Genomic DNA, 12,576 nt, shown 5'->3' on the forward strand with positions numbered 1-12,576 from the left:
CCAGGATCCCTGAGCAAGGACTATCTCACGTGACTGGACTGAGACTTGCTAACAACTAATACAAGATTCCTGGCTTTGTATCTGCATTAAACAACATGGCAGAGACTACAGCTTGGTATCTCTGGCTGAAGGGGCAAAGTGCAAACAGTAGGAGCATCCAGCTCGGCTCAGAGAGAGTGAGCACGATGACAGTGAGTAAGGAGCCTAGAGCTGCAGCCTGGTACAGTCTCTGAGCTGGGTGTGTGTCACAGAGCACACAGTATCCTTGCTGTATCCACAGTATCACTTTGAGAGTTCCTGGGGAAGCCTGAGATACAACATTGAGGTGTAGTAGTGCAGAAGTGTAATATGTGAATTGGAGATATGCCATTGGATTGTCATTGGCTGGTACAAGTCGTATACCAACATTTGTGGATGCACAGTATGTGTGGTTGGTGCCCTGAGATGTTGGTGCCTAGTGGTTCAGAAGAAGCAGCGAGCTGAATCTATCAGCTGCCCACCCTGGTTCCCTTGTCAGGTTTTGCCACATTGAGCGAGTGTGTCAGGTTTGATTAGAGGGGAGCATACATATTGATGAGGGAGTCATGATGTTAACAAGATGTTTAACATTCAGTAATGAGCTTGAATTGGTATCTCACTACTGCCCAATGAGTATCTTGCCTCACTGCTCATCAAACACATAAAAGATGGAGTGAGATGATCTCAACATCGAGGTGGAGTGGAATTCTTTCTCGATTTTGCTGCACAACCCGCCTTAGCTCATATCGTTCAGACCCCAACAAGATTCCAACCTTGACTTCTACCTGCTTTTAGATTAAACAAGGGTTTATTGGACTGTGTAAGGGAACAGAAGTGACACCAGAAATTAATTTCATGCCTAACTATCATTTAAAGTATTCACCTGTATTAATTTAAGGATGATTAATAATAAACAACCAAAATGAAAGTTGAGAAGTATGTTTTCCTTACAGTAACAAGTATGGAGTATGAATAAATACAACATTCATTTGCCAATACACTGGAATCTATATAGTATAGATTTAATTTTGCCTTACTCAAAGTACAGATGCGTAATTATTTCTGGTTTACGATGTCTATGTCGAAGAATCTATTTTGTTTCTATGGACTTCCCCATTGATATTGCATTGGCAGTTTATGGGAAATAACTTCTCCCCATAGGGTTTTACCCATATTAGGTGTTCCTATTTGCATATCTGTACAACTGACTTCTCTTTCTGTTTGCTATTCCCCATATCCTTTGTAAAATTACATGACTACACTGTTTGTATTCAAAGGGTTTAATTACAGAATGTGGTGTGTTATGATGCATCATATCCTGAGGTGGGATTTCAACCTGGATCTTATAGCCCAGAGGGATGGACACCACAGAACGCACCAGATGGCCTCCTCCTTCAAAGACCGCAATTTCCCCTCCCACGTGGTTGATGATGTCCTCCAGCGCATCTCATCCACTTCTCACCCTCAAATCCAATTGCAACAAGGACAGAACCTGCCCCACCCCCGCCCCGGTCCTCACCTTCCTCCCTACCAAACTCCGTATACATCGCATCATCCTCTGCGATTTCTGCTACCTACAAACAGATCCCACCACCAGATATTTTTTTCCCTCCCCTCCCCTATCCACTTTCCAAAAAGACCATTCCCTCTGCAACTCTCTTGTTAGGTCCACGCCCCCCCACCAACCTCCCCTCTGCCACTGCAGGAATTGCAAAACCTGCGCCCACGCCTCCCCCCTCACCTCCGTCCAAAGGCCCAAAAGGAGCCTTCCACATCCAACAGAGTTTTACCTGCACTTCCACACATGTCATTTATTGTATCCATTGCTCCAGTCGCGATCTCCCCTACATTGGGGAGACAGGACGCCTACTTGCAGAATGCTTTAGAAAACATCTCTGGGACAACCAAGCTCACTGTCCCGTGGCTGAACACTTCAACTACCCCTCCCACTCTGCCAAAGACATGCAGGTCCTGGGCCTGCTCCATCGCCACATGCTAACCACCCAACGCCTGGAGGTAAAACGCCTCATCTTCCACCTCAGCACCCTGCAACCACATGGGATTAATGTTGATTTCACCAGTTTCCTCATTTCCCCTCCTCCCACATTATCCTAGGCCCAACCTTCCAACTCGGCACTGCCCTCATGACCTGTTCTACCTGTCCATCTTCCTTTCCACCTATCTGCTCCACCCTCCTCTCCGACCTATCACCATTAACCCTATTGCACTCTCAGCTACCTTCCCCCCAGCCTCACCCCCCTCCTATTTATGTGTCAGCGCCCTTGGCCCACAAGCCTCATTCCTGATGAAGGGCTTTTGCCCAAAACATTGATTCTCCTGCTCCTCAGATGCTGCCTGACCTGCTGTGCTTTTCCAGCTCCACAGAAGGGCTTTTGCCCGAGACGTCGATTTTGCTGCTCGTCGGATGCTGCCTGAATTGCTGTGCTCTTCCAGCACCACTGATCCAGAATATGGTTTCCAGCATCTGCAGTCATTGTTTTTACCCTGTCTGAATACTAACCTCTCCCTGTATCTCTCTACCTCTCTTCTTTTAAGATCCATCTTAAACATATTTTCTTGATCGGGTTGGCACGGTAGCTCAGTGGTTAGCACTGCTGCCTCAGCGCCACAGACCTACGTTCAATTCCATTCTCAGGCAACTGTCTGTGTGGAGTTTGCCCTTTCTCCCCACATCTGTGTGGGTTTCCTCCCACAGTCCAAAGATGTGTAGTTTAGGTAGATTGGCCATGCTAAAATTGCCCATGGGATACAAGGATGTGCAGGCTAGTAGGTTAGCCATGGGAAATGAACTGTTACAGGGGTAGGAGGCTGGGTCTGGAGGGTTGGTATGGGCTGAATGGCCTGTTTCCACACTGTATGATTCTATGATCTGTTGCGATATATCCTACATATCTCTGTGCTAAAATTTGTTTGGCAATGCTCTTTGGAACATGATAATGTTCTTTATGGCACTTTATAAATTCAAATTGTTGGTGTTGTTGATCCATGTTAAAATTAAGGTGTAAATAAAGGTCTCGGGTGGGATCCAGTTTCACCATAGGTTTAATGCAAGTATTTTTAGTCAACCTGTTCAGAAAGGTTACAACACACCTCTGGAGCAATTGAACTCAGGCCTCTTGGTCAGGATGCAGGGACACTACCGCAGCACCGCATACAGTCAATGTATAAAACAAGTTTTATTGGCAGTATGCACTGATCATTAGTTTTAATTTCCTTCAGACATGAGAGAACTAAGACCTTTGAATGAGAATGCAGCACTCAGGTAACCTAAAACCCTTTTTTTTTAAAACAAGAATCACTGCCACACAGTGCATTTACTCAATAGAATAATTTCTTTCTAGTCTAGTCTTCTACCTTCTGGGCTTGCATTGGATAAGATGGTGTCTGTGGTGTAGGGATATTGTTTTCTCCAATTAACAGGTTAGATTTGAATGAAAAAAACAGTTTGGTGAAGGGATCATGTTACACTTGTTAACAAGAGATCATCGTAATTAATGCAGCAGATATTCGCTCGTCTGTGTTCCCATCTCACACCATCACAACCAGAATGGATTTTGTACCTTTTTAGATCATTTTTACCACCTGGGCCAGTTGTAAAGTTTTGTAGTTAGAACTGACAGACCATCTGACCTTTCAAGTAAGGGCTAAATATTTTCCTCCTCATGATCCACCAAAATTCTTTTCCAAGTGACTATTAAATTCCTTTTAAAATCAGTTCATGGTCTCTCTCCTAAGTGTCATTCTGAAGACTATAAATGGTTGATATGACCTTAAATTGTAATGTTCTCCAGATAAAATTGGTATCTAAACTGGAGGGACACCTGTGTCCTAGCAGGGAGGATTGCTAGTACCACTTGGGAGGGTTTAAGCTCTGTGCCAGGAGGGTGGGAACCAGAGCAGCAGGTCAGCATGTGGAGTGATTGAGAAGGTTGAAGTCATTGAGTCTAATAAGAAGAACCAGCTGGGCCAGATTAATGCAATTAACACAGGCAGGAATTGCTGTCTGAAGTATATCCGCTTTTACTATGGCTATCTTGGAGAGCTCATCCAGTGAGGGCATATGGGTAGATCTCAGGAATAAGAAAGCTGCAATCACTATGATGGAATTACAATGTATTATAGGCCTCCCAATAGCTAACAGGAGATAGAGAAACTGATATGTAAGCAAATTGTGGAAATATGTAAAAATAACACATTGTTGTAGTGAGTGATTTTAACTTTCCCAATATTGACTGGGACACCCTTAAGTGCTTGAGCTTAGATAGGACAGAATTTTTTAGGTGCATCTGAGAGGGTTTATTGAAACAATATGTTGATAGTCTAACTAGAAAAGGGCAGGAGCTGTACTAGACCTTATATTGGGGAATGAGCTTGACCAGGTGATCAAAATTTCAGTGGGGAGCATTTTAGGAACAGGGATTATACTTCTTTAAGTTTTAAAATAGTTATGGATAAGGATAAGACTGTTTCTTGGGTGAAAGTGCTGAATTGGGGAAAGGCTAATTACAACAGTAAGAGGCAGGAACTGGAGAAATTAGATTAAGGGAGGCCATTCGAGGGTAAAGCCACATCTGACATTGTTGGAGTCTTTTAAAGACCAGTTGATCAGAACTCAGGACCAGCATGTTCCTGTGAAGATGAAAGATAAAGATAGTAAGATTCAGGAACGTTCCGTGACAAAAGATCTTGAAAGTTTACTCAAAAAGAGGAAACACATGCAAGGTTTAGAAACCTGAAATAAAACCGGGTGGTTGAGGAGGATAAAAGAAGCAAAAAAGAACTTAACAAGAAATTAGGAGGGCTAGAAGGGAGCATGAAATGTCCATGGCAAGTAAGGAGAATCCTAAGGCATTTTATAGATATATAAGGAGCAAGAGGGTAGCTAGGGACAGGGTAAGTACACTCTAGAACAAATGAAGCAATTTACATATGGAACCTGAGGAAGTGGGTGAGGTCCTTTTAATGAGTATTTTACATCAGTATTCACCAAGGAGAAGGGCATGATAATGATAAGATTAGGGAGGGGTATGTTTATGTTCTAGGGCATGTCAATAATAAAAAGGAGTTGTTGGGTGCTTTGAAAAGCATTAAGATAGATAAGTCACCAGGGAATCTAACCCAGAGTAAGGAGACGATGGAGGAGATTCGGGGGGACTTTGACAGAGATCTTTGTGACTTCTTTAGCTGTAGGCAAGGTCCCAGAAGACCAGAGAACAGCCAATGTTGTTCATTTGTTTAAGATAGTCCGCATCCCTCTATTCCCTATGTGCAGACAGATGTGATTAGTTTGGAATGGCATCGTGGTCAGAGCAGGCTTGCTGGGCTGAAGGGCCTGCACTGCTCAATGTTCCATGTTCTACTTATCCGCCCTCTTGGCTTTTTGATGCTGAACCAATGTTCAATTCAATAGACTTAAATGTTCTTTTCGCTAAATGCTTTATCCTTTAATTCTTTTTTTATACAAAAATGTTTAAATTTTGCTGGTTTCATTTGGACAAATGAATAATTAGCAAAATGTCCTTAATCACATGGGCCATTGTAGATGCCAGACCAGATTTTCCCCCTGCTGTGACCCCACATGGAGTTTTGAAAATTGTCCCATCCCTCAGTGAAAATTGAGAGGTGGGGGTGAGGAGAGACCTTTTTGGAGTGGGGGAAAAGGGGTGGATCTCCTCAACAGCCATTGATGTCTCAGGAGAAAGTGAGGTCTGCAGATGCTGGAGATCAGAGATGGAAATGTGTTGCTGGAAAAGCGCAGCAGGTCAGGCAGCATCTAGGGAACAGGAGAATCGACGTTTCGGGCATTAGCCCTTCTTCAGGATGTCTCAGAGCTCACAACCCCAAAGTTGAAGCTTGCAACACCACATTCTGTCCCTGACCTGTGTTGGCCCTGTGTTGGTCCTGTGTTAGTCTAAGTTGTCTGTAACTCTGCGTTATGTTTTGTTCATTTTGTTTCTAAGCACAGGATTGGAGTGTGAAACTCTCTAACCTTCTACACTAAGACATCCACCTGTCATTGTGGAGGTTTGAAAGCACTAGACTGAGCCTCACCCAGTCTCTCAGGGACCTAAGGTGTATCACCTTTATATACTTATTAATCCCACTTCCTTAAAGCTCATTGTACGCTGACCTCTTTACAGATATCAAAGCACTTTAACTCAATGTGAAACCTCACCTACACTCACTTGGTGTGAAAAATTTAAGCTGTTACTATTTTCTAAATCTTTGTTTAATATTTTGTGCTGTGTTAATTGTCTTAAAGAGCCTGGTGTTTTAGTATCTTCTGTACATACGTTTTTAGATAAAAACACTCACTGCTCTTAGAAAATTAAAAAAATCACACAACACCAGCTTAATATTCACACTGTCAGCTCTTAGAAACTTACATTTTCTCTTTCTCATCTTATGCTCAGCTTTGGTTATCCTCGTCTGTTTTGTATGGGCCTTGATACTTTTGATTGTAGGTTGGTGTTTAAAATAAAGCAAAGAATTCTGATGAAGAGTCACCAGAATTGAAACATTAACTCTGTTTCCTTCCTACAGAAGCTGTCAGACCTACTGAGTTTCACTAATAATTTCTCTTGGAGTTTAAAAAAGCTCAGCAATTTCAAGATTTCCTTAACTTCTGTACACTGTCCTTGTGTTTATGTTCCCTTTCTCCTAAAGTTATATTACCTTTTTCATTTGTCTTTACTTCACTTCTTCCTATCTAAGCATTTCTGCTGTTCCTCTTTGGAGAAACTGAGGACTGCAGATGCTGGAGACCAAAGTTGAAAAGAGTGGTGCTGGAAAAGCGCAGCAGGCCAGGCAGCATCCGAGGAGCAGGAGAATCGACGTTTCGGACATACGCCCTTCTTCAGGAATGAGGCTGGTGTGCCAAGCGGGCGATTGCAAGTCAAGAGGACAGTGCTGAATCCAGGGGTTGGGACTGAGATAAGGTGGGGGGAGGGGAAATGAGGAAGCTGGAGAAATCTACATTCATCCCGTGTGGTTGGAGGGTTCCTAGGCGGAAGATGGGGGGCTCTTCCTCCAGGCGTCGTGTGGCCAGGGTCTGGCGATGGAGGATGCCAAGGACCTGCATGTCCTTGGCGGAGTGGGAGGGGGAGTTAAAGTGTTCAGCCACGGGGCAGTTGGGTTGGTTGGTGCGGGTGTCCCAGAGATGTTCCCTGAAACGTTCCACAAGTAGGCGGCCTGTCTCCCCCATGTCGAGGAGACCACATCGGGTGCACCGGATGCAGTAAATGATGTGTGTGGAGGTGCAGATGAATTTGCGACAGATATGGAAGGATCCACTGGGGCCTTGGAGGGAGGTGAGGTGGGAGGTGTGGGCGCAAGTTTTGCATTTCTTGCGGTTGCAGGGGAAGGTGCCGGGAGTGGAGGTTGGGTTGGTGGAGGGTGTGGACCTGACGAGGGAGTCGCGGAGGGAGTGGTCTCTCCGGAACTCTGATAGGTGCTGACCACGTCAGAGGGGAAATTGCGGTCTTTGAAGAAGGAGGCCATCTGGTGTAAACTAACACCTTCCACCCCAACCGCAAATTTACCTGGACTGTCTCAGACTCCTCCCTCCCCTTCCTAGACCTCTCCATTTCTATCTCGTTCTATCTCGGGCAACTGACTCAACACAGACATTTACTACAAACCGACCGACTCCCACAGCTACCCAGATTACACCTCCTCATTACAGATTTGTACTGATGTTGCTGCCTGCTGGGAGAGGCCTTGGATGATGGATCCTCTCTCCCTGTGAGGAAGATCGGAATTTTAATCTGCGCCCCCTCATAGTAATGTCGCTAAGGTTGGGAATTTAAAAATTGTCATGACATGAACAAGCTTCATGATTGTCCTGTGTTCTGGGGATGTAGGGATCAGTGTAGTGAATTCACTGGATTAGTAATGCCCTGAGGTCAGGGTTTAAATCCCACTGTGGTTGCTAATGAAATTTAAATTCAATTAAATACAAAAGAAATCTGGAATTGAAAGCTGGTCTCCATAATGGTGACCATGAATCAACCCTTTAGGCAGAGAATTCTTAACTGATCTGCTGGGCTCCAGATCAGTTGGAATTAGAGTTGGGTGACAATTACTAGTCTTTGTTAGCAATATCCATATCCCAAGAGATAATTTCTAAAACTTGCTTGAAACAAATGTTGGAATATTTCCAGTTTTCTTTCAGTATTTTGTTTTCCTACTTTGATAGTTGAGTACTTCCCTCATAGTTCCAAAGTTTACTGTATACAATGTGTTTTATATCCGTGTGAATGACTTTGACCATAGCTTTGGTCTCTGTATCCCTGTCGCTTGCCAACACGAGTTATCACCCAGACTGTAAGAAGTCTTACACAGTGCAATGGTCACAAATGTTTCTGTAGCCAGGAATAGAATAACAGTTGTACTTACTTTTCCTTTCATGAGGTGAAAAGCTGGAATTTTTTTCCCTATGTGAGTTATGCCCAAGATTAAAAAGAAACTAACACTGCATTGACCCAGGATCTCTCTCGAAATGCCAGAACTGAACGTTGCATTTTTGAAAGTGTGCAGCTGTCAGATTTTACTCGCAAAGGGTTAAGTGTTTATTGAAACTGCTCCTGTGGCAGAGGACAAGGAAGTATTTTGGCAAGTGAAACCTTGATTGTCAAGTTTTTGGGGGGAGGTGCAATCACCTATACACCTGTACTAGGTCACACACACGCACAAATAGCTAATCCTTTGTGAGAAACTGCAGAAGGGTTTGTGGGGAACAGCAACTCCCGGTCACAGTCTCAGCAATCAGGGGAAATTTGTCAGCCAGTAACAAACCCTAAAAATTCATTAGGATGGCTTCTGACGAGAATGTTAAAGACCTGATTTTTGAAGGATATTTGAAAAAGCGAAAAGATAAGATGGTAAGCTGTTTTATTGTTATTTAATGTTTTTTTTGGGGGGGTGGTGTTTGGAGGTTCATTTTTAAATAAGGTATAAGAAAGTAGAAGGAGTCTGGTCTCCCAAAAGAGTAACGATTGTAATTCGCTTTTTTTCCCCCCCTTTGTAGAAGTTTGCTTGGGCAAAATACTGGTTTAGGCTCCAGAATACCACCTTGTTTTTCTACACTGAAAAGGATTGTGAAGCAGTGAGTATACAGCTTTAAAAAGCACACTCACCTCCTTAACTGATCTGGCATCGTTCCTTGGCTCAGTGTTGCTCCTGAATAACGTTCTCGTTTTCTTTCTTACAGTGTCATCTACGGGGTCAATATTACATCCACACGGTGAGCCCTGGTTAAACTGGTTTCTGACATTAGGTACAGCTTGGGGTTTCAGGTAAAGCACTAGCCATCTCTGGGGCTGTTGGCAATCCCAGCAAAGTGGGGGCTCCATGCTCCAGGCCAATACCCCTGCTCCCACCCCCCCAACCCATGGCTGACTCAGCAGGGGGCAGGGTTGGGAACCCCCCGGCAGGGGCACCAGGGAGACAGGACCCTGAAGGGAGGGTGGGGGTGGAGGGTTGGTCTACAGGAGAGGGTGGGGGAGCGAAGTGAGTCACAAACTCTATGGTAACTGTGACCCCCATGGGGCTCCATTCCTCTCTAACAGCTCTCTCCCCCTACCCCCACACTCTAATAGCCCTCACGCTAACAAAACCCCATCCTCACTAATACCTCCCAAAAAAAACCCTAACAACCCTCCAACAGCTCCCCAGTTTAACATCCCCTGCAACTTGAACAATTACCCCCCACTCTCACAACTCCCCTCTCCCTACTCACTCTCTCTGCTCTCACCGAGGGCTCACAATGAATTTCAACCTCTCTTTGGAGTCTCACTGGGAAAGGGTTGGGAAGCATAGCCATGAAATGTCTTGCTGTGTATCACAGTGAATCAGTACCTCAACCTATTCTGCCATCAAATGGAATGTGGGAAGCATTGTTTCCTGTTGCTACTTTCTGTGTTTTGGGAGAGCCTATCTCCCGTTAGAATGTTCAGAACACTGGTATCATACGGACTGCTGTGGGACGTGAGCAGCGTTTCACTAGAACACAATGGGTTGGGTTTCATGAGGGGAAGTCTTCAATGCGGAACTCTCTGCACTTCCACATTACAGTGAACCACAGCTTCGAACATCTTCCTCAGTTTTATAAACCATACAATTATCTTCCTGTGCAAAATTATTTAGACATCACAAATCTGGAAGTGTTAAACATGCTCAATGCCAAGGTTCCCTGTAACAGACCACATTAAAACCAAGGACCTATTTGTACACTTACATTTCTGAGACATTGTGCTAACTATCATTTCCTTTTAAATATTTGCTGTGTATAAATTAACTGCTACATTTCCTACATTATGCCATTGAGTATATATCAAAAATACTTAATTAGCTGTGAAATATTCTGGGACATCCTGAGGACATGAAACAGGTTATAGAGTCATAGAGATGTACAGCAGAGAAACAGACCCTTCGGTCAACTCATCCATGCTGACCAGATATCCTAAATAAATCTAGTCCTATTTGTCAGCACTTGGCCCATATCCCTCCAAACCTTCCTACTCACGTACCCATCCAGATACCTTTTAATGTTGTAATTGTACCAGGCTCCACCACTTCCTCTGGCTGCTCATTCGATACACCCACCACCCTCTGCGTGAAAATGTTGCCCTTTAGGACCCTTTTAAATTTTTCCCCTCTCACCCGAAATCTATACCCTCTAGTTTTGGACTCCCCCACCCCAGGGAAAATACCTTGTCTATTTACCCTATCTATGCCCCTCATGATTTTATAAACCTGTATGAGTCACCCCTCAGCCTCCAACACTCCAGGGAAAATAGCCCCAGCCTATTCAGCTTCTCCTTATAGCTCAAAACCTCCAACCCTGGCAACATCCTTGTAAATCTTTTCTGAACCCTTTCAAGTTTCACAACATCCTTCCTATAGGAGGGAGACCAGAATTGCGCACAATATGTATACCAGAAGTGACCTAACCAATGTCCTGTACAGCCTCAACATGACCTCCCAACTCCTGTACTCAATACTCTGACCAATAAAGGAAAGCATATCAAATTCCTTCTTCACTATCCTATCCACCCGTGACTCCACTTTCAAGGAGCTATGAGCCTGCACTTCAAGGTCTCTTTGTTCAGAAACACTCCGCAGGACCTTACCATTAAGCAGATAAGTTCTGTCCTGATTTGCCTTTCCAAAATACAGCACCTCACATTTATCTAAATTATACAGTTGAGAGAGTCAAATGGACAGGCAGGTAGGAGCAAAGCAGAGAACAAGGTAGGACTGATAAATTAAACTGCATTTATTTCAATGCAAGAGGCCTAACAGGGAAGGCAGATGAACTCAGGGCATGATTAGGAACATGGGACTGGGATATCATAGCAATTACAGAAACATGGCTCAGGGATGGACAGGACTGACAGCTTAACGTTCCAGGATACAAGAAGGATAGAAAGGGAGGCAAGACAGAAGGGGAAGTGGTGTTTTTGATCAGGGATAGCAGTACAGCTGTACTGAGGGAGGATATTCCTGGAAATACATCCAGGGAAATTGGGTGGAACTGAGACATAAGAAAGGGATGATCACTCTATTGGGATTGTATTATAGACCGCCTAATAATCAGAGGGAAATTGAGAAACAAATTTGTAAGGAGATCTCAGTTATCTGTAAGAATAATAGGGTGGTTATGGTAGGGGATTTTAACTTTCCAATTATAGACTGGAACTGCCATAGCGTTAAGGGTTTAGACAGAGAGGAATTTGTTAAGTGTGTACAAGAAAATTTTCTGATTCAGTATGTGGATGTACCTACTAGAGAAGGTGCAAAACTTGACCTACTGTTGGGAAATGAGGCAGGGCAGGTGACTGAGGTATCAGTGGGGGAGCACTCTGGGGAAAAAGGATAGACCAGATCTAAAAGTTGAAGTTCTAAATGGGAAGAAGGCCAATTTTGATGGTATTAGGCAAGGACTTTCAAAAGCTGATGGGGGCAAATGTTTGCAGATAAATGGATGGCTGGATAATGGGAAGCCTTCAGAAATGAGATAACGAGAATCCAGAGAAAGTATATTCCTGTTAGGTTGAAAGGAAACGCTGGTAGGTATAGGGAATGCTGGATGTCTACAGAAATTGAAGGTTTGGTTAAGAAAAAGAAGGAAGCATATGTCAGGTACAGACAGGATAGATCGAGTGAATCCTTAGAGTATAAAAGCAATAGGACTATACTAAGAGGGAAATCAGGAGGGCAAAACAGGGACATGAGATAGCTTTGGCAAATAGAGTTAAGGAGAATCCAAAGGGTATGTGCAAATACATTAAGGACAAAAGGGTAACTAGGGAGAGAATAGGGCCCCTCAAAGATCAGCAAGGCGGCCTTTGTGTGGACCCACAGAAAATTGGGGAGATACTAAATGAATATTTTGCATCAGTAGTTACTGTGGAAAAGGACATGGAAGATATAGAATGTAGGGAAATAGATGGTGACATCTTGCAAAATGTCCATTTTACAGAGGAGGAAGTGCTGGATGTCTTGAAATGGTTAAAGGTGGATAAATCCCCAGGA

The 12,576-nt window shown here is 43.8% G+C and overlaps 1 protein-coding gene across 2 annotated transcripts in view; it reads left to right on the forward strand.

The window, feature by feature from the left end:
- Positions 1-8,737: 8,737 nt before the first annotated feature.
- Positions 8,738-12,576, forward strand: part of LOC122562294 — a 25,286-nt gene continuing 21,447 nt past the window's right edge. Inside the window, exons 1-3 of one of the 2 annotated variants that reach the window (XM_043715101.1) lie at positions 8,738-8,921; positions 9,068-9,145; positions 9,251-9,283. In XM_043715101.1, the coding sequence (XP_043571036.1) occupies positions 8,853-8,921; positions 9,068-9,145; positions 9,251-9,283 (180 nt within the window). In that variant the 5' untranslated portion in view covers positions 8,738-8,852. The remainder of the gene's footprint in view (positions 8,922-9,067; positions 9,146-9,250; positions 9,284-12,576) is intronic. The other variant, XM_043715102.1, reaches the window with a different exon arrangement.

The sequence above is a fragment of the Chiloscyllium plagiosum genome, chromosome 24, assembly GCF_004010195.1.
Source record: "Chiloscyllium plagiosum isolate BGI_BamShark_2017 chromosome 24, ASM401019v2, whole genome shotgun sequence".
NCBI classification, from domain to species: Eukaryota; Metazoa; Chordata; class Chondrichthyes; order Orectolobiformes; family Hemiscylliidae; genus Chiloscyllium; species Chiloscyllium plagiosum.